Here is a 23,172-nt window from a genome sequence, read left to right as displayed (position 1 = left end):
CTGCCCGCTCAGTTTTTTGAGCCAAATACATCTTGAATGAACATTTCTATTAATTTGTATCCTTGATATTTAATTTGCACAATTATTATAAGTTGAAAAAGAGAGAGAGAGAGAGAGAGAGCGAGAGAGAGAGAGAGAGAGAGAGAGAGAGAGAGAGAGAGAGAGAGATATTTGGTCCAATCGAGTTACACCTCATTTGCAGGTCATTAGCTTTAAACTGAAAATTCTTTCATCATCTACCCACCCTCGTGTAACTCAAAACTTAAATGACTGTTCCCATGGAACACATGACGAGTTGTTAGCAAAATGTCAAAACTGCAGTTTTCCATACAGTAAAAATTCATGGTCATCACTAGCTATCAAGTTCAGTTATGGCTGTGCCTGATTTCTACAAAAAATATAAATTAATCAAGCTTGGATGCGTGCAAAATGAAAACACTACACTAACAGCAAGACCACTGGTGCTGCCTCAAAAAAGTTTTTTTTTTTTAAATAAATAAAACTGTGCATGATGCCCCTGGCTGTGAATAAACTCATATTGAACAAATCAACAACCACTAAATAAAGTTTCTCACAAGATATGATAACAAATCACAGTAGAGAATCTTAACCATTTAAAATTCTGTAACTAAAACAGTGATCATTTGACTCCAATTAGCTAAAAAAGAGATTTATTCCACAGAATGATTTTACAAGACTCAGAGTTATTCTCAATATTAAACATATCCAGATAAAGCCGGTTGAGTGATCTGTCATGCACCCTTGCATGCATTCTTGAGTGCAGGCGAAAAAAAACCTAAGCGTGTCTATGTATTCAGCTGCAGCTCATTCACTCTGCCACCGAGCCCTGCCATGTAATTGGAAAGCACCCATCCTTACACGGCCTAGCGCCCTGTCTACAGCCCATATAACTGAACGTATGCTGTGCGTCGTCAGTACAGCATGGCTGTGGAATGCAGGGTTCTCACAGCAGCTGCCCACACCATGATGACAAAGCACTGTGGACCTGGTGTAGAGGCCATGGCTCAGCATTTTTGCATAAAGATAATGGGTCCTCATGCCAATGTACATACTAAACACATCATAGAAATCAGTCTGACAAAGTAACGTCATAATCAAATAATGGAACCTAATGATTAACGAGTTGTAATAACGAACCAAGGATGACTGCACAGAGACCGGGGGTCAATTCTCAGACCTCACTGTCTAAATTTACGGCAGTGCCTCTATTTATTGGTTGGATTTAGTTAGTGAAGGACACTTGGGATCAAAGTACTCATTAATTTACCCTGTTGTGACCTCAAAACTAAGAGTTGTAACTTATCAGTGCGGTGCAATGATTTTTGAGAGCAATTTGTGGGATCTCCATAAGAACAATTTTATATTGCTCAATGACCAACCACACTGAATGCACAGAATTGATTAGAAATGCTTGAGTGTTTCATGAATGTGCAAGTGAAATCATAAATAAAAGAGATGGTGCTTTACAAAGTGAGACAGATGATTATATTTAGGATTGTTCATGAAATTATAACAGTCTACTGACATGTTTACCATGCAATATAGACACCTGGATGCCTTGTGTAGAGGATTATGCAGCAAATTAAGCTTCTCCCCTTATACCTTATCTGTCCAACTCTGAGCTCATGCTACCAAAGCTCTACTCTCTTAAGTTCTGTTTGAGCTAATCAAGTGTGTTGTAAACCATAATAAGTCAATAGGATAACTTGGAACAACACTGCCAGGAAGACTAGTCTAATAATTACTACACAATTTGAATTTGCTGTTTTCATTTCTTGATTATTTTAGCCCAAGCGTAATGTAAATGAAAAATGGGGGGTGCGGCGCATTGAGATCAACATCAAATGCAAAACGTTAAAACTACATTATAAAATATGGACAAGCTGCATTCTAAGAGTGCCATCATGTTATCGTGGCTGTCAGTCAGTTGCTCAGATTGACTTTAGCTTTGTTTGAAACTATTTCTACATATGGAGCAAAAATAGGCAAAATAACTCTATTGTGTGTCTGAAATCTAAGGTACTTGATATTATCTTCTTGAACTGTTGTAAAAAAAGCAAGATCACCCACTCGAGCACGGAATATCAGATCAGTAGTAATGACCATTAGATGAATCCCTCCCATGCTAATATTCAGAATAGCACTCGTGCCATTATGTTATTGCTTAAATATGCTAAATTACTATTATTATGATAAAATGTACAGATCAATCAGCCCTATTTGGCAGTTAAGGCCATTTCAGGATCATGCTTATTCAGTACAGATTATGAGTAACAGTGAATCCAGTGCTTTTATATGAAATCTAAATTGATTGATTGATTGACTGATTGATTCAACTTTATTGTCATTGTGCAGAGTACAGGTACAGAGCCAATGAAATGCAATTGTTTTCGCATATCCCAACTACGCTGGGATCAGAGCACAGGGTCAGCCATGAAACAGTGCCCCTGGAGTAGATCGGGTCAAGGGCCTTGCTCAAGGGCCCAACAGTGGTATCTTGAACCCCCGACCTTTCGGTCAGTAACCCTCAGCCTTAACCGCTGAGCCACCACTGGTAAATCTAAAGGTATCAAGTGAGGAAGGGCCATGTGAAATTATGATTCTTACATATGAAGCAGACAAGAACAGGAATCTGTTCATACAGATCTGTCCACACTTTTTAAACACTTTGATTGCTATCTCTATTTTTCTTCCTCAGTCTCTTCAATTAAAAGCGCCATATTATGTGATGACCTATTTGTTTATTCCATTTTTAAATTACAGTTGCACTCTAATATTAATGAAGAAAGATAGAAATGCTACAATGAGAAAGATCTGGGCAGTACACCAGAGATTATTTTAGTCTGTATGCTCCAAGCTGACTAATTAATGGTAAGCAGAGTTCACACAAGTCATTCCCTCTCCCCCATTATGAGTGTCAGGGGAAAGGGTATGTAGTTATGTTACCAATTCAACAAGGTGGGATAAAGGAAGGCTTAAAAATGGGAAAAATACACACTTTTCCCTGATAGAAAACACTTGCCATGCAGCCAAGTTTTATTTCATTTGATTGCTTAAAAATGTACCTGTGATAATTAGGGTTAATGTTTGATGCAAAGTGGTATGCACAGACAAAATAAATTGTTAAAAAAATTAAATGAAAAAACAGAAGAGTCTGACCCCAAACATAATATAAGTCAAACCATGTGCACACTACAATGTTTTCAGTTGAAAATGCGGTAGCACTTTACAAAAAGGTTCCATTTGTTAACATGAATTAATGCATTAGGTATCATGAACAAACAATTAGGCTGGGGGAGGTGTGGTGGCAGTTGCCCAAAAGATGTTGAGCAGGGGGCGGGGGCGTTCGCGGCCGGCCCACTGGGAAAAGTCCCAGTTCTCCCTATGGCCAGTCCGCCCATGCGCTTCATGATATTCTGGTTTGGGAACCTGCAAAATAAGCATAGGCCTGAGAGAAAAATCAAAGTTAAGAACGAGGAAATCAAAAGGGAGTGTGGAGAGACTGTGAGAATGACTAAATATTCCTTTTAAATTGTACGCGCCAGAGAGCATGAGGATGTGCTATGCGAATATGGTATTGCAGCAAAAGGTGAGCTAGTAGGCTACACTAACATTCGATAATAAATTAATAGATAAGTAGATAGTAAGGTACTTATCTAGTAAAAAAAAAAACTGTCTCTAGATTAGTGGTTGTGGATAACATCATTGCCGACATCCGATGACTGACATCGCTTGCTATATTCATGCGCAGAGTTTGAAAAAATATATTTCGGGATCATTTAACATGATTTCATTTAATATACAGTATATATTGGACAAAATATCACTTTATGTAAGACAAATATTTTTTATTTGTTAAATTCATGGTTAAAGCTTATGGATTGATTTGGGGGAGTTGCTGTCCTTTTCTGCATATCGCGGCGCCGTTTTGTGGTCCGTTCTGCATACTGTGTGCATACAAGTGGCTCATTTGATCTTATCGCCCATTCTGCATGTTTCGCGGACAACCCATGGCCCGCGCAGTTCTCGATGGCCAGTCCGCCCCTGATCGGCCACAATTTGTGTCAGCTCACGGGACGGTGTGCCAGATTAACAGTCCAGCCCTGCAAATGATAATGAAGGTCTGGTAGTCATTGTAAGCCATTGCAAAATAAACAGCAAGATGTTCTATATTAAAACACACTCTCCATACTTTGGAAAACAATGAAATTAAGAAACCGAAAACTGGATGTTGCCTCAAACTCTTTGCCTAAAATAATAAAACTGCCTGGTCTTGTACACTGTGCCATTCCTCACTACCAGGAACTTATTTCACCATTGATCCTGCGTCAGCTCTTTGAATTACCTATCCTTCCATCCACAGCTTTTCATTCTGCTTTCCACACCTCTCCATCATTCTCTGCCTTGTTCTTACACAGAGGTAGTTGACTGATGTAAAGATGGAAGCGTGTAGTGCTGATACAGTATGTGGTTGGGTCTACGGGCCATGACCGATCAAACATAATGGGTGTGCCACAGCAAGTGACAAACATAACAAATAAATCTTGCTTCAAAGCAAAAATGCCTGCAGATATTTTAGGTTGTTATTTGATGAGCACAGTTTTCTTTACTGTGTTGACATTTTTCTCGCTGTAACAGGAAATCTGGGTGGGATTAAAAGACTCATTTATTTTCTTTTAAATAGCCAGTACGATTTAGTTATATCACAGCCATGAACCTTAATTTGCTATTTGCCAGTCGGTTACAGGGGGAGGGATGCTTTCATTCTCAAAAGCATTTGATTGGACAAACATCTGTGCGGTGCTAATCTGCTAAAATATATTTGTACTTTTACTTTTAGACGTATACAAGCATATAGATGGCTTCGAAGCAAATAGACATACTAAAAGTCACAAAACTAAAAAAAAAATTATTTTATGGGTTCTTTTAAACTGAAGATGTCTCCCTGTATCTCATTAGCTTCTTTATCAAAACATTTGATTCAACAATAGAAATAATCACATATACAATGAATAAACAATGCAAAAATAAACGTATCTTCTTATTTATCAAATTATGCTTTCAGACACATAGGGCAATTCAGAGCAACTGAGGATCAGGAGATCAAATTATTTTCAATCTCTGAAGATTATCATTACAAACAAATGGAAAAGACCATATTTTTGAAGAAATACTTCAACATCATCTTCAGTCATCGCAAATTGAACCATAATCTGTACAATATTCTTATTTAGACCTCATCAAAGATGATTCTACCAGTCGAAGGCCACAAAAAGATCAGTTCAGGCTGTCAGTCCAAATCCGATTGGAATCCAATCATATTTAGCAAGTCTGAATGGCAGAAAATCACAAGAAATGCACTTCAAGCTACATTCATATGTGGTTTGAATTCCTATTAAAATCACATTTCTGGAAATCAGTTTTAGTCTGACCACCCAGATCAGTGGCTTTATGCCATTTGTAAATTTTTCAAGCTATGTAAAGACACATTATACATCACACATTGTTGCAAGAAACATGCTGGCAGTGGTGGTGGAAATAACCTGTGTGGTGGTGGAGTGTAGGTATAACTGAGAATTTTATTAATGGAATTCTCGTGCACATTCAGAGGTTTGACAGCCATATCGTTTCATCAAAGGTGGCTACCACAACAATCAACCAGCCAATGCTAGTCTGTCTGGACCACCCACCGCTTTGAACTATGATACCAGCAGAGACAGTAGCACAAAATAAAGCACCGCATGCCAGCCTCCTCTATCTCTGCCACTATCTCATCAGGCATAGTCAAGTGTCACAGCTACACATTGTCATGTTATAAGCGAAAATCTCTATATCATTCACCTCCAAGTTGTTTTTGTGTACTGATGCAACGTCATCGCTACAGTATAGCAACCAATGCAGATATGCCAGAAAATGAACACAGCCATGGGACATAAACTGGTTCTGATCAGTTGCGATACACAATGCGGACAGTTTATCATAAAGATCGGTTTCCGATCAGATGCAAAAAATATTGGATTTGGACTGACAATCTGAATATTGCTTCCATGTCCTGTTTCAACCTGAAGTACAGCAATCTAGACACAAACACTGTACCTGTGTCTTTCAATCTATATCTCCCTAACACACAAGCACATGCAAGGGGACCTTGTGTCTGTGTTCCCCCTGTAGTGGCAGACTGATACACTGGCAGAAATGATAAAAGGAGCCTGACAAAGCTTTGGACCTGCCAAAGGAGTGCTGACGGGCCCACTGTCCCCAGCAACAACCCGTCCTGTCTGCCTGTTGTCCTCGTTCATGTGTCTAAGTTTATCCGTCATTCCTGTCCCGCCATGTTTCTGAAGCGTGGCTTGAAGGACATGGGAAGATGCCACAGGTAAGAATACCATAGGGAGAGGAAGGGTCTTTGAAAGTGGTTCAGAGGGTTTCGTAACTATTGGCTCATCCTGGCCTCAGTGGAGACAGCTGCTCAGTGAAGTGAACACTTTGAGGCAGATACAAAGGCTCTAATCTGTGAAGATACTTGGTGCTTCACAAAGATGCAGCAGAGCCCACTGAAAAGAGTTCATAGAAAATATCTCGCCATGGCAAACAGGTTCATTAAAGGATTTCTCTAGAATGCTTTGGGGGACAGACAAGCACTTTTTAATCACGGGAAAGTATTGAATATTGATTTAAAAAAAATACTGCTCTGGGAAGCCAAAACCCCAAGTAAAAATGTGAAGACCTACTGTCCAATTAATTTGTATGTACTCTATGTGTATGTTTGTATTTTTGTGTGTGTCTGTCTGCACTCTAAAAGAGGGTTTCCCAGCCAGGACTCGTAAAGCCTTTAGGGTTTTGTGTAGGAACTGCAGTGTGTTTGTGATATTGTGATTTCATTTATTTTTATTTACGCATTCATACATTTCAATTATGCTATCAGCCCAGCAGAATGTCAATAACCTAGTTTCCATCGACTTTTCACGCTAATTTGTTATCGACAAAGTGAAAATGCGTAAAATATTTTTGGGAAATTTGCTGTCTTCTGCCTGTTTCCATTCAAATGGCCTTTTATCGATAAAAATGGTGTGCGTGATGACGTCATGCTTAAAAAACACCTTGTCACATACGTTTTGGCTTATTGCAAAATAAATTTGCCCTTAAGCAATTTCCATACAGACATGTTTCAAAAATTGCAGGCACGTGAACACATAGACAACAAAGGTGGCTTGAGCACCTGCCCTTTTTCTTCCTTGAGAGAAAGTGCCCTTTTTATATATATATATATATATATAGTCAAATTTGTGTCTAATAATAGCCACATTGATATGCAAATTAGGTGTTAACTAATTAAAATGTGGTAATTTGCATAAATTTGACTAAATATTTTTTTTAAATAAATAATTTTGAGAAGTGCCCTTTTTTCCACTTGAGCCCCTGCCCCCCAAAATGTCTGTGCACATCCCTGGCTAATTGTGTACATTTCACCTCACAGATGTCTAAAAAAAATTCCTCCAAAGTTTTGGTAAAATGAGGAGAGTATTGAGACAAGCTTACTATCATTTTAATTTCACAAATAAATGCAATCAAAAGGAAGCAGTTGCCCTTCTGGTAGGACTGTAATATTGGTTCTGATGTTGCGCCTATCGCAGGTTGCCACCGGTTCCAACCCAATAGAAAATAATCATGGCCTTTTTCAAGCTAGCAACCTAGCAATTATCTAATCTAAAGCATTGCCATCACAACTGCATCATGTCCCGCTTATTTGTCCAGCAATTTTTAATGACCAACTGAACTTAATTGTCATCTAAAGTTAATTTTAGCATTATGATGCATTTGACATTTTCTGAAGAAGCTCAGCAAATGCAATCTGACATAAAAAAAAGGTTCGGTTTAAAATATTTAAAAGGTTTAAAAGCTTGTTTTCTGAAAACTAACTCATTCATGGTTAATGGATTGAACAAATAGTTCTTATTCTTATTCTGAGAATGTCATTCAGATGACTTTTTTCATCTACACAACAACGTAAGGCAACGTAAGGCTAATTTATGTTTGTGTTAAGAAATGGCAGGCCTAACAATATAATTTTTTTCGTTTAGTAATTCATTATTTTAATTGAATGCTTTATTCATTTATTTTATTTTATACATGGAATTTTCCTGGCAATTTTTTCAAAAGTAAGCTAAACAATAATTTGATAGAATTGGGCTATAGTATACAGTATGCCTAGTGTTAAAAAAAAGCACACTGATGCTTTTCTCCTAGTATTGTGTATTTATTTTTAATTTAAAACCCCCTTTTGCATAGAAATTATATGTTTTATGTTTTGTGGGCTAATTCCATGATTGCAGTCTTTTATTTTGAATGGTGTGTAAAAGCAACTTTAATGAAAAAACGGATAGCTACCACAATTAAATTAATCACAAACAGTGGCCATTCATTTGTACTCCGTGCACTTGTGGAAGTGTCATGTTTGCAGCATCAGATCTATATGCTGTTGAGACAAATCCATAATCACGTACAATATATCGGCTTTCAAGAACGTATACTGTCGTCATGATTAACACAGGCTAACGATCAGGGTAAATTCTGTCATGTGACACTACATTTTTGCATTAATCTTCTCGACAAAAAGTGTTTCCAAACCAGTTTTTCATGACATTTGAAGCATAGAGTTTATGCGCTAGAGTTAAATGGAAAAATATTATGCAGACAAAAGTTTTGTGATAATACCAACATGTGAATATATAGTGAAATACATATTCAAATCCATATAGAAAATTTTGCATCACTTAACGGAAAGTTCGAGGTTCAATACAAGTTAAACGCATTAACGTATTATTGTGTTAATCTCAGAAAATACTCACCCCTCTATTTTGTAAAAGAAAATGAAAAAATTGTGATTACAATAATGCACTTACAATTGAAGTGAATGGGGCTAGTCCATAAACATTAAAATACACACTATTTCAAAAGTACAGCCACAAGATGTAAACATCACCACACACCAGATACTGGTGGAGAAAAAGAGTAGAGTTATACAGCCTATAGACCTTGGTTTAACATCTCATCCAAAAGACAGTGCCCCCATCACTATACTGGGGCATTATAACCCACACAGACCACCCCCTGCTTGTATCACTAACACCTCGTCCTGCAGAAACATTAGTATTTCCCAGGAGGTCTCCCATCCATGAAATGACCAGACACAACCCTGCTAAGCTTCAGTTTACAACCGGTCTAGAGCTACAGGGTGATATGGCTGCTGACAGTGATTGTATCACACTAAAAGCATATATACACAAATAATAGTTACGTCTTGTGGATATACTTTTGAAACAATATGTAATCTACCAGCCCCATTGACGTCCAACCTAATTATTATTTTTTTTGGTGGAAATCAACATTATGATGTCATTATGCTGCCAATTATGCCCCAAATACTGTCCACAAACCTGTATTAAACCCAGAACATTTCTTAAAATCAATATTTAAAACATTATGGTTCAAGTGACAAAAACTTTAAGAACACCTGCTGTTAAATATATCCATTTGCAGCATTCTCCACATCCACTGTAAAAAATATTTAATGTGAGTTTACAGTAATGTAGTAATGCTGTGTTGTAGAATTACAATGATCTTCTGTATTTCTTTATCTACAGTGTTTGTTAATTGTCAATATCATTGAGATTTGTATGCTCAGTGTTGATATCTGGGATTTCCTGTTGGACAACTTATAATTAAAAAATTTATGAGCAATAAAACCAACCATAATAGAGCCTAGCTTTGCAAACATCCCTTTCTAATAGTTCCTTTAAAATTATTTGATTTCTTTATTTTCCTTGAATCATAAAGATTTGACTTAACAGTGTGGTCCGACATAAAGTCCACCAATAAATTGACATGTTTTCTCCATACAACACAGTTCTTAACCACAATTGCACTTATTTTTTAGAAACTAACAATATAAGGTCACATCCAAAGGGAACACTACACACCCTAATGGTGACTTCAAATGAAACACCATTTACCCATAATTCAGTGTGATATTCAAAAAAGAAACATTCACAGTAATGTATTGTGTTGTGACAGAAAATGGCCTAGTCTGCATTGATTTTACAGTAAAATACTGAAAACAGTATTTTATTGTAAGAAATTACTGTTAAATCTTGTAAAATCAGGGCATTTTTTTACAGTGCACTTTTGGACAACCCTGTGTGTTCTCTGCACTGTCTGGCCATATTAATCTCCTATTAGAGGAAACCCAGCATCACTACACATCCCTCCTTTCCTCCAACAATCCCCATAGCCCATAAAGCTTAACCAAAACCTAACCCAAAAATACTCCCCAGGATCCTCAGAGGGCCAGCCGCCCTAGATTCTTTACAAGGAGGTGAATCCCAACCACTTAAAGGGTGTTCAGAGCCCTGCCTCAAGGGGGAGTAAAAGTAATGGATCAGCAGAGTGCAAAAAAAAAACTTGAGCCGTATACAAGCCCATTTTCTAAAACATGTCAGCATACAAAAATACATATTTACTACAGAATTTTGATGATGAATAAAAAACAAGAAATAAAAACAAAGGACACATTCATGTAGATGTTCTGTCCAATCAATATAGACAAATTGACAACTCGGTTTTATTTCCCTAAATGTATATGATTTTATTTTTTTCTTTGGATGACAATCTTAGGAACAAACCAAGAGGAATTTTTCAATCAATTACAAAGAATGGGGACGGGAGCATTTAAAACACCATAAAAGTACCATTAAATAGGTTCATAAAACATGATGTACAAACAGTGTGACAGTAACCTAGTTTCCATCCACTTTTCGCACTATTTTGTTTTCAACAAAGTGAAAAGGCTTATAACGTTTTTTGCAAAATTTGTCATCTTCTGCCTGTTTCCATTCAAATGGCCTTTTATTGATAAAACACACGGTGTGCGTGATTACATCATGCCTAAAAAACACTTCTACGCTTAAGTTTTTGTTTGTCGCAACATAAATCTACCCTTAAGCCATTTCCAAACAGAAATGTGTGTTTATCGTTAATTCGCCTCCCAAATGTGCCTAATTTTCTTGCTCTGATGTTTTGGTAAAATGGGGAGATTATTGAGATAATTCACTGAAATTAGTCAGCTTACTGTCATTTTAATTAACAAATAAAAGCAATCAAAAGAGGAGGAATTGCAATGAAAAAGGAACAGTTGCCCTTACGATAGGACTGTAATATTGGTCCTGATGTTGGGCCTATCGCAGGTTGCCACCATTTCTGACCTGAAAGAGGATCGTCACGGCACTGTTCAAGCTGGCAACCTGCACCAAGTAGTGGGGAAACTTTCGGTCTTAGTATAAGAAACATCCATTGATGTGTATATGTGGTTTGTACATAGGCGGAAATAGCGGGGGTTGTCCCCCCCAAGATATCATTAAAATATGTGTATTGTAAATAATATAATGATATATTCTTAAAATAATTGTTTAAGAAATAAAATAATACAAATGCAAACAGGGCAACAACAAAAAAACCTTAGTGTCCCCTTCAAAAATTGCTCTTGAGAATTGTTATGTTTATTGTCCCCCCCAACATTTTTATGAAATTTTCACCCCTGGGTGTGTACAGCTATTAAAGAAAAAATTATGCAGTGTAATATCAGGGTTTACATGTGATACATTCCTTATATTCAGTAGACTATTTTGAACAATCATCTAATCTAAAGCATTGCCATCACAACTGCATTATATCTTGCATATTTGTCCAGCAATTTTAAACAACCAACTGAACTCGATTATCATCTAAAATGTATTTTAGCATCCTAATGCAATTTACATTCTCTGAAGAAGCTCAGTAAATGCAATCTGATATATAGAGTGTTAGATTTCAAATATTTAAATGTTTAAAAATATTCAAAAGCTCATTTTCTGAAAGTGAACTCATTGGACAAATAGTTCTGATAGTTTATAGTCTTGAAAAAAGTGTAGAACATTCTGAGAATTCCATTCAGATGACTTTTTCATCTACAGAAACGGGTAAAGCTAATTTAAGTTTGTGTAAAGAAAAGGCATATATAGGTCTAAAAAAAAAAAAAAAAAAAAATTTGTAATTTATTTATTTAATTTAATGCTTTTTTTGGTTTGGTAATTTATTTTATTTAATACAGGGAATTTTGCCGGCATTTTTTCAAAAGTAAACGAAACATTCAATGTTTTTGAATGGTGTGTAAAAGCAACTTTAATTTAAAAAAAAAATGGATAGCTACCGTGATTAAATTAATCACAAACAGTGGCCATTCATTTGTTCTTCTTGCACTTGTTGATGTGAATGATATGAGATATTTGTGTTGGCTCTCCAGGAGTGTCATGTTTGCCGTATCGGATCTATATGCCGTTAAGATCAATCCTTAATCACGTACAATAAATTGGCTTTCAAGGATGTATACTGTCGTCATGATTAACACAGGCTAACGATTGGGGCAAAGACATGTGACACTACATTTTTGTGTTAATGCCAATTTTCTCGACAAAAAGTGTTTCCAAACCAGTTTTTCATGGCATTTGATGTATCAACATAGAGTGTATGTGCTAGAATTAAGCAGAAAAATATTATGTGGACACTTGTGAAATTTTAGCATTAATTTGCATTTCCATCAGCTTTATTTTGATTGACTTTTTTCACAAAATATCCTTGAATGGAAACGTAGTTTGTGACCCTCACCCTGTAACCGACTGGCAAATAGGAAATCATGGTTCATGAATGTGATATAACTAAAGCGTATTGGCTATTTAAAAGAAAAGAAATTGGTCTTTTGAATGCACAAAATTCCAAGTCTTCTAAAGTCATACAATAGCTTTTGGTGAGAAACAGGCCAGAATTGAAGTCATTACTCACTGGAAATCTAGCTGCAGATCACTGAGTCTGTGATTTTGAGAACAGGATGTAAACACTACACAGTAAGGCTGTATTCATTAACATTAGTTAACTGGATTACTGGATTACTTTTATGGTTCGTATTTCTGGTCCCCATTCATTGTAATGGCATAGAAAAGGGTGACATGTACATTGTTCAATATGTCTCCTTTTGTGTTCCACAGGGGATCATTTTTGGTTGAACTGTCCCTTTAAATTACAGATATCACTTTCATAATAACAGGAGAATTTGAGCTGCAAGAAGGAAGTGCAGTTCTCCACCAAACAACTTCACTGGAGACTTTTCACCACTTCTTCACTCTCTCTGCAGATGGCTGCATGAAGCAAGTATTGATTCAGGAATTACAGTGAGACTTATGCATGCATCATAACCACACATTAATAAATAAATTGAAGGAAAGACAGACAGAGGTATTTACCATGTTAACAAACTGTAAAACTGTGTTCATGAGATAGAGGACAGAGAGAGATTAACAGTGATATGTGATTAATTTAGTTAACAAAGAAGGACCCAATCAGCAGAAGCAGTCCCCACAAGCCCCTGGCTATTTATTGCTTGACTTCTCATTTTTCTGTTTTTCTATCTGGGTAGCCAACCCCCACGAAACCAGGGCTGGATTGGTAATCTAGCATACCGGGCATTTTCCCAGTGGGCCAACATATATTGTGGCCAATCGGGGTGGACTGGCATCGTGACAACCGGACGGGCCAGTGGGCTGGCCACAAAATGGGCTGAATGGGCTGCGATAATCTGAAATGAGCTGCCGCGTTATGCAAAATGAGCCACACACAGTGCCGCTATACGCCTAAGGGGGCAGCGATATTCAGAAAGGAGACCCCCCTCACCACCCCCGCTCAACAACATTTGGGCCAGATCAGATGTAAAATCCCAGGCCAATTTCTCTTCCCAGTCCACCCCTGCATGAAACAGAAACCCTTCTGAGAGCAACACAGGAACATCATGGCTTTTAACACACATGGAATCAGCCTTATCTGTTTGGCACATAATATTCTTTGTTGACTCACCAAACAAAGCAAAGAGACTATTCCAGTGTTCAAAGAAGCCTGATTGAAAGTTTCAGACATTTTCAAACCAGATGGAGCTGAAGAAAGGCACTACTGAAAAAAAAAAAAAATGTCACACTGCTTCCATACAATTGTATAGTTCCTCCCATAATTCCCTCTAACAATCTGTTCAGAGCATTGAAACAGTGTTTCTAATCTGTGTTATTAAATGAACTACAATATTTGAAATGGAATAAGCTTGTGCACTGTATTTTAACACCCAAATTGCAAAGGTTAATGGAATACTGATTGAGATTCATCCAGATTGAGTCTAGCAGCACAGTAATACTGCCATTTCAAAGCTATTTGATTCAAGAACAGGCTTTCTGATGCTAAAATGCAAATAGAACACATCGGCCAAAGTTAAAGGGATAGTTCACACAAAAATGAAAATTCTCTCATTACTTACTCACCCTCATGCCATCCCAGGTGTGTGTGACTTTCTTTTTTGATTGCTCAACACAAACAAAGATTTTTAGAAGAATATCTCAGTTCTGTAGATCCATACAATACAAGTGCATGGGTGCCAACATTTTTAAGCTCCAAAAAAGGGCAACATAAAAGTAGTCCCGACAACTCTGTAGTTAAATTCACATCTTCTGAAGCGATATGATAGGTGTGGGTGAGAAACAGATCAATATTTAAGTCTTTTTTTCCTTCGCCTTCACCTTCACCTTCTCATTCTTCTGTTTTTGGTTATTTACATTCTTCATGCATATCGCCCCCCTACTGGGCAGGGAGGTGAATTTATGTCAAAAACTACTTAAATATTGATCTTTTTCTCACCCACCCCTATCATATTGTGTCTGATCACATGGATTTAACCACTGGAGTCATATGGATTACTTTTATGCTCCCTTAATGTGGATTTTGGAGCTTCAAAAGTTTGGCACCCATTCACTTGCATTGTGAGGACCTGGAGAGCTGAGAAATTCTTCTACAAATCTTAATTTGTGTTCTGCAGAAGAAAGAAAGTCATACACATCTGGGCTGCATCTGGGTGAGTAAATCATGAGAGAATTCTCATTTTTGGGTGAAAAATCCCTTTAAGATTACAAGAGTTTAAGGTACTTAAAACTATATAAAGGGACTCTGTAAAAAGTGGTATCCTGCCGTTGTTAACTTAAGGAGCTATTTCTCCCTGATCAAACCCCTAAAATTACTTTTGTTGATAAAACCTTATATATTCAGGTTGTTTTAGTCATGTGAAAAAATATTTTACTTAAATAAAACAAGTTCATTTATATTTTATAACATAAAGAACATTTTTAGGTGTAGTGGGTCTTAAGTACTTTCGGAAATTAACATTTCCTATGGTGTGACATGCTAACTATTTTAAATAGCACTTTGCTCATTATAATTATTAACCTATAATTGCAGTTTTGATGATCTCGTATTAATCAAGATACTGCATGGCATATTTGCATTTTTTATTATTATTATTTTATTACACTACAGGTCAATTTAAAATGAACTAGTGAAGGCAGAAAGATAAAAATAGACTTGTGGACAAGTTAAAAGTCAACTACAAATATGCCAGGTCAGCATTCAAGACATTCAGGACCAAAGCACAAATATCACGTCATCCAGATGCATAGCTTATAGAATGGAGCAGTATTCACTCATGTGCTGGGAGTGAATAGGTTGAGCGTAGCTCACTGGTGAGGGGCATGTGCCTATGTGGGGATGCTATAAAGCACACTGATATTACAGTGGGAAACAGACTTGTCTCAGCTATGACAGAATTACTAAAAAATAGGCTTGTACCACCACCATGCTGCTGAGTCAACATACACACCGCTGAGAAGCTGAAAGCATGCCCAACAAAGAGAATTCCCCTTGCCCTGCTGTCATAGAGGTCATCTAAATAATAGTCTCACATTGCCAGACCTTTGACTGAACAACAAAAAGCCTGGTCCGCATTGCATCTTATTCTGATCAAGAACTTAGACAGGGACCACCTGACTGACATGTAAATTGACCAACCACAGTTAGTTTTGTTTAATGTGCCATTTAGGGGAAGGTTTAAATAGATTTAATTAAATATACCACAATAATAAAACTGTGCAAAATAAATAAATTCATGTCTGGTTTACTTCTTACTGAACGCTAGGGTTGCCAACTTTTCGGCACGTAAATAATGGCAGCTTGAACATTTCAAGACAGGATGGGGTTCTGCCCCCCCAATGGTAGGCAAATATCTCTCTTTCAATAACTTCTATATGGGACGTTTCACCATATGACCGGGGGGATGCTGTTGGACGTCTCAATTAATTCAGCTGATATATAGGACAGTCCAACTAATACTAGACAGTTGACAACACCACTAATACCTAAAAAACTCTGAACCTAGGTATCTTTCAGTGATTTGATGTCACTAACATGCAGATGATGTCATATGGCAAACTTTTGCAATCCAGTAATTTATTTCATCCTCAAAAGCACTCATTTTATTGTCATTTGTTTCATGGAAAACATTTATACATATACATGATGTGATCCAAAGTGCATTTGAACATTGGTGAATCACTTTCTTATGATGTGTTACATTCATACGAGCAGACAGAGAAGTAAGTTTGAAGTAAGTTTGGAGCACAAGAAATAGAAATAAATCTTGTGTAAATTGTCAGCTTTATGCTAAGCTAAAATGCTATTTCTAGTCATTTTACATGCACAGGTTACCAGGCACGATCATATATATATATATATATATATATATATATATATATATATATATATATATATATATATATATATATATTTTTTTTTTTTTTTAAGAAAATTCATGTTGGATCATAATTAATTTTTTCTAGTAAGACCTTTGATATTAAGGAAAAAAAAAACATATTCTTCATAATAATTTTTTTATTGTTTTCCTGTAAAAATATCTAAATATCCTTAAAACAAGATCAATTTGATTTGTCTTGTTTTAGAAACAACACTGCATAAGATATTTAGGTTTTTCAGAGAATGTAGTTTTAACATTTAGTGTGTTTTGTCTTACTGTACTGGCAGAGTGTTTATAGTCAAAACACGTGAAAAAATCAACCAGTGCTGAAGAAGTAATCCAAAGTATTTAGAATACGTAATTGACCTTGAGTAATCAAACAGAATAAGTTACAAATGACATTTTACAGCATGTATTCTGTAACCTGTATTGGAATACATTTCAAAAGTAACCCTACCAACCCTGCCAGTATCTGTGTGAAATGTGCATCAGACCGTCAGCCAGCAGACTGTGGGCGGTCCGTGGGCATGCCGTCTAAAGATGAGACATACTATGCAAAATTATCCTTGACCACGTGTGCACACACGCCTTCATCTTTCTCTGCTTGATTTAACCATTGACTGTGTAAAATAACCCTGCAGAACTGAGAGGATGGAAGGAAAGAAACAGACTGCAGAAGGCAGAAAGATCATTGGGAGAGAATAATCTGTCCTCTACTCATCCCCCTTTGGCAGCGATGGCTCCCCAGTGAGGAATAAAAACCCTCATGTGCAACAAACTGCAAACAGAGTTGCACACAGACACAGAGGAAGAAAAGAGAGACTGGATGAGGCCCTGAGTATGTGGCACACCACATCAGATCGCCGGTAGCCTAACTACTACAGAAGCAGACAGACAGGGCTGCCGTTCCTCTGCTTGGATTCACACTGTGCTCAAAATGGCGAGTGACGGACTGGGCAATTAATCTGTTTAACTGAAGCTGATTGTTCATACCCAGTAATGGCAGAAGAATTTATCAGCCTGGTTTGAATTACCACAATGGCACTGTGTGCATTTAATCAGACGACAAGATTAAATGGGCTATATAAATATCTGACAAATCCATCATTATAATTCAAAGAGGCTATCTCCATCATTAGGGACAGGTCTTTCAGTGCGGAGAACACAGAATGTTATGACACTGGATGCTAGAGGTACTGTTCACCCACAAATGTATTATTTACTCACCTCATGGTGCTCCAAACTGGAGGTATATGAATGTGTGATGAAAAATGACACTAATAAATTTAGAGCTTTTAACTGATGCAACCATAGACGTAGCTTTACGTAATGTTTACTAAAACACTGAGGGCAAATGATGATGCTGTTTTTGTCAGATTTGGCAAATGGCAATTTGTTTTATTATATTTATAAGTATAGTAGTGTTGTAGTTACATTAAACTATCATAGCTATATTTAAAAAACAATTCTGTCATCATTTACTCACCCTTGTGCCATGGCATATGTGTATGATTCTCTTTCTTCTGCAGAACATAATAATGATTTTTAGAGGAATATCTCAGCTCTGTAGGTCCATACAATGAAAGTGAATGGTGGCGAAAACTTAAAAGCTCCAGAAAAGCACAGAAAGGCAGCATAAAAGTTATCCATATGACTCCAGTGATTTAATCTATGTTTTATGAAGTGATCCAATCAGTTTTGGGTGAGAACAGACCAAAATGTAACTTCTTTTTCACTATAAATCTTGATATCAGCATTCTCATTGGTGGTCATGATTTCAAGCTCAATTACACTTCATAGCACTATCTAGTGCTCTGCGCATGCGTCAAGTACTAGGAAGTGTTATCGAACTTGAAATGATGATCATGCCTAGAGACTGCAATAACAAGATGTATAGTGTAGAAGGAGTTATATTTTGGCCTAAAACTGATTGGATTTCTTAAGAAGACATGGATTAAACACATGGAGTTTTATGGATTATTTTTATGCTGCCTTTATGTGATTTTTTCGAGCTTGTACGTTTTGGTCACCAATTCCTTGCATTGTATGGACTTACAGAGCTGAGATATTCTTCTAAAAAATCAGAGAGGTAAATGTACAACACAACATGTCACAAAAATTTGATTTGCATTTCACTCTTATATAAATATTCTGATGATGTAACTCACCCCTACGCCTAAACCTAAACAATAAATAATATAAATAAATAAAACCAAAAATGTTTTTTTTTTTAACAAAAACCATAATATAAAATTATTCCAAAGCATACTATATCTTTGTGTGAGGAACAGAATGAAACTTGAATGAAAATGTTCTCCCTCCTTGAATGCTCATTATAAAAATTATACACAGAACTTAAGCTTGTCACAATCAGTCACAAGACACATGACAGCCAATGGCATTTGACATCACTGATATCAAACCTTTCTTGTAACTCTTCTTGAGGTGGCTATTTTTTTATGTTAAAACAAGTGCAGAATTGGTTATGGTGGACTCTAAGGGGACCGTGATCATTGAAGTAAGATCCTACCGGTATTGCACAGATGCATACAAAGAACAGCTCCACTGCTTTGATTTCAGCTCTGTACATAAAATACGGAACACTGTATTCTGTGGTTACAGCTGAGCATTCAGCATTATGTAAAGGAAATAGCAAGTGAAGCAACAAATTTGGGTACAACACAGCACAAGGAGGAGGAACCAGAAATAAAGGCTCTAAGGCAGAGTCATGGACCAGAGAAGAGCTGTGACGTCATTACAGCTGCAAGAATATGGACCCTACTTCCCTAGACGGCCCCTGGCGTGGTGCATCTCGCTGGGTTATACACACAACCACCACCGTCCACTACATTCTGGCTCAGAGGCCTAAACTTGGACCACACATGGGTAATGTCAGAAATGGTTCATAAACAAACAAGGCAGACCTTGCCTGTATTAATGCAAAATCTGAATGCAAACACAGTTTATGCAATGCCAGCACCTATATCATCAGAATACATACAAATTCATTCAAACATTCACACACATGAACACACAACGAAAGCACCTGGCTCGGGGCATTGGGGGAGGGGAACATACACATATATACCATACATTGTGTCACTCGGTGCGCTACATGCACTTAGCCTGCATTTGTGCCAGTGGAGAGCCGGAGGACAGATCTCGCAGTCACCAGTCCTGGCTGAATGGGAGCCAGGCAGTCCCTGTCACACTCCAGGGGGTCTCCCTTTACTGCTTCTGCTCAGTTCATAACAGGTACAACACTCGTTTGCTTAAAGGGATAGTTCACCCACAAATTCATTATTTAATCACCTCATGGTGCTTCAAACTGGTTTCCTCTTTTATTTATCTTTCGTGGAACACAAAAGGAGATGTTACACAGAATGACAGCCTCAGTCACCATCCACTTTCATTGTATGGAAAAAAGATGCAATGAAAGTCAATGGTGACTGAGACTGATATTCTTCATAACATCTCTTTTTGCAATCCACAAAGGAAAACAAAGTAATATGTTGTCTGGAACAACATGAGGGTCAGTAAATGAAAGTGAACAATCCCTTTAAATGGATTTCTATTCATATTGACATCTGAAGTGGACTTCAAGAGGTCTCTCAATGAGAGCTTGATCCAAACCAACCAAGAACACTATCCCCTGCCATCATCCCAGCCCGCTTTCACTTGCTAATTGACCAGCATTAATGGAAATGGCCAGAAGCAGCTCCAAGCTGAACTCACATGCATTGGTCACTGCGAAGCTGTTGGCCGTCTCAATGTTGTCCACGTGGGGTACCAGGTTAAAGGGGGCCTCGGATACATTTGGGCTTGTGTTGTGAAGAAAAATGGCCAACCGAAAGGCAGTGTACTCCTGATCTGTGTTCCTGATGAACAGCCCACCTGCAGAAAAGTGTGAGAGACACAGGAAAGAAACAAAGAGAGAGAGAGAGAGAGAGGGGGTAGAAAAGGAAGAAGAGAGAGAGAGAGAGCGAGGGAGAAAACACATTGCACCAAAGACTCCAAATAAGAAAACAGCTATTTGAATAAGAAGAAAATAAGATAAATGAGTACAAAAGCATGCAAAACACTGAGTTATATTGAAATTCAAGAATCGAGCCAGATCAGATGAGTATACAGTGAACACTGCTCTGAGGTTTCACACGTGAATAACCCCATTGTGCACATACATATTATCTCTCTGAAATAAATACGGCACACTTCTTAGATAGCAAGTTTAATTCTTATAAAGCAAGTTATCCAGTAAACTCTGCGTATTATCGGTCAAATAATAAAAGATTTGAGCACCAGGAATGTCACGGCGATTGACACAGCGCTTGATGCAGCAATGGAATAAATTAAGGCACTTTCCATTGACGAGGCAGAGCGCAAAAGGGTAAACTGATATTAAAGTCGCTTTGTCATTACATGGCCGTGTGGTTTTGATTTTACAAAGCGTCCATTTCTACACGAATAAACTTTCAATACGTTGTGTCCTACACTGAATATTACATCTAAGAACAACATCCCGTTCGAGCCGCGAAGAGCACTGCAGTGGTGACCAAACACATTGATCTACGGTGACAGCTAAAAACAAACAAACAAACAAAAAAGTAGCTACCTAAAAAACTGCGTCTGTTTAACATTTCCTTTAATGCCATGAAATAAAACTTGCATCCAAACGCAATATTTAAGGACTGACATTTCCCAGTTGGCCGCTTTGCAGGCGGTCATATTTTGTCATTCATTTGAAACTGAGGGGAGAAAACGTTTAAGGCACTTCAAGTGAAGCTTTGTGTATTTGTGAAGCATCGCCGTACCTACCGATTTGAACGCTGCTCGGAAAAGCACCCATAGTGAGTCCCCAAACGCACGAGAATAGCAGTAAAAGCAGATGACAAGAAATCCTCATTTTGTTAGTTAAAAATTGTGAGAGACATTGAGGATGACGTCAGACGGGTAAAGGACAGAAAGGAGAAACGATGTTAGAAATCCATTCTTGCCGGTGGTTTTTCCCCTGCAGTGGCACGAACCCTGGTGCGACTACGTCCGGCGGTAGACGGTCCACATGCAAGATGGGGGGAGCGCGCGACAGCGGTGGGCAGTGTCTGCACACACATCCACACTCGTCACAAATGCGCCTTTTCTCCACCATCACACACACTCATCCTCGCTTCGTTTCATGTGTTAGTTCCTCTTGTAATGCCATATTCCAAAACAGCTAAGTGCCTCACCAAAGGGGAAGCTCAATTATAACGAGACCACCCTTTCGTTTGGACTGTCCCAGTGAAACAATTGATAAGTTGAAGTAGACGCCTTTGCAATAGGAGGCTCATGTGCTTTATGCTGGTGTGGTGCGTTTTAATGCTATGGAGATTTATTTATTATTTATTCATTTATTTATTTTATCAGTCAAATATCTGACATTTTCATGCAACCCGTGCCCTTTATTTAGCACTGAAATTGACAAATGAATGTGCCAATCAGCATCAGTAATAGACTAATAATCATACTAACAATAATCATCAACAATCTTATAAGGATAATTATTTAGTATTTGAGACAAGACCATTTAACTTATTTTCATTCGATTCAGTCCCACAAATCACAATTTGGAAATCATACTGTTCATTGCACTGTCCTCCTTGAGTGAGTGAAACCTCTGCTTTTTAAGAATTATGAAAACTTTCTGTGAAAGTGGAGCAGTGGGTTACTGATATTTCCTTTTTGTAGGCTACACCATATTGATCTTTCTCTTGTCAATAAGCTATTACTTCAAAATGTGTTTCATGTCTATATAGCTAGCATCTAACTGCATTCTCTTAGATAACTTGTACAATCTTCTACAATGGCTTTAAATAAGTGGTACTCGCAAAAGTGACTTTAAAATGTCACAGACTCCCTTTTGTCCTCGCTCAGATATTTGAATTGCCAAATCAATTACGCGGATTTAGTCAACCGTTTCATTCAATGCGCGTGAACAGACGCTGTGTTTGCGCGTGCTCGCAGCTCAGAGCGGTGTCAACTGCGGTGCCTCTGTCCAAGGTCCTGAATTTGGGGTGTTGTTTATGCTCAAGTAAAAGTAAAGATACCTTCGTGTACTTTGATTCAAGTAAAAGTTAAAGTAGCTAATGAGAAAAATACATATGTAAAATTAATAACGTAAATTAAAGATTAAATCTACGTAAATTGTAAACTGCATTAATTACAGCATAGTTAATTATACCCATGGCAGCTTAGTTAAGTGGTGATGCTGTGCTGGAGTCTATATTAAGAGGAGTTAACTCAAGAACTGCTCTGACTAATTTAGTCAGCTAAATGTACTTCTCATCTTGCACAAAAGAGTAAAGTAAACAATACAAATTAATGGTGTGCTCATGCCAAGTCTGAATTATGGTATTTACAAGATGAGCGCAAATAAATGCCACCAAAAAGCGATAATTACCAGTGGGATT

At 37.5% G+C, this 23,172-nt stretch overlaps 1 protein-coding gene across 5 annotated transcripts in view; it reads right to left on the bottom strand.

The window, feature by feature from the left end:
- Positions 1-21,755, bottom strand: part of LOC127625346 (glutamate receptor 4) — a 124,728-nt gene extending 102,973 nt beyond the window's left edge. For all 5 annotated transcript variants that reach the window (XM_052100591.1, XM_052100595.1, XM_052100592.1 and 2 more), the window contains exons 1-2: positions 21,542-21,755; positions 20,462-20,620 (exon numbers count right to left, since the gene is read on the bottom strand). In XM_052100591.1, coding sequence (XP_051956551.1) covers positions 20,462-20,620; positions 21,542-21,629 — 247 coding nt within the window. In that variant the 5' untranslated portion in view covers positions 21,630-21,755. The remainder of the gene's footprint in view (positions 1-20,461; positions 20,621-21,541) is intronic.
- Positions 21,756-23,172: the final 1,417 nt, after the last annotated feature.

The sequence above is a fragment of the Xyrauchen texanus genome, chromosome 31 (assembly GCF_025860055.1).
Source record: "Xyrauchen texanus isolate HMW12.3.18 chromosome 31, RBS_HiC_50CHRs, whole genome shotgun sequence".
Classification (NCBI taxonomy): domain Eukaryota; kingdom Metazoa; phylum Chordata; class Actinopteri; order Cypriniformes; family Catostomidae; genus Xyrauchen; species Xyrauchen texanus.
This window is presented reverse-complemented; position numbering and strand designations above follow the sequence as displayed.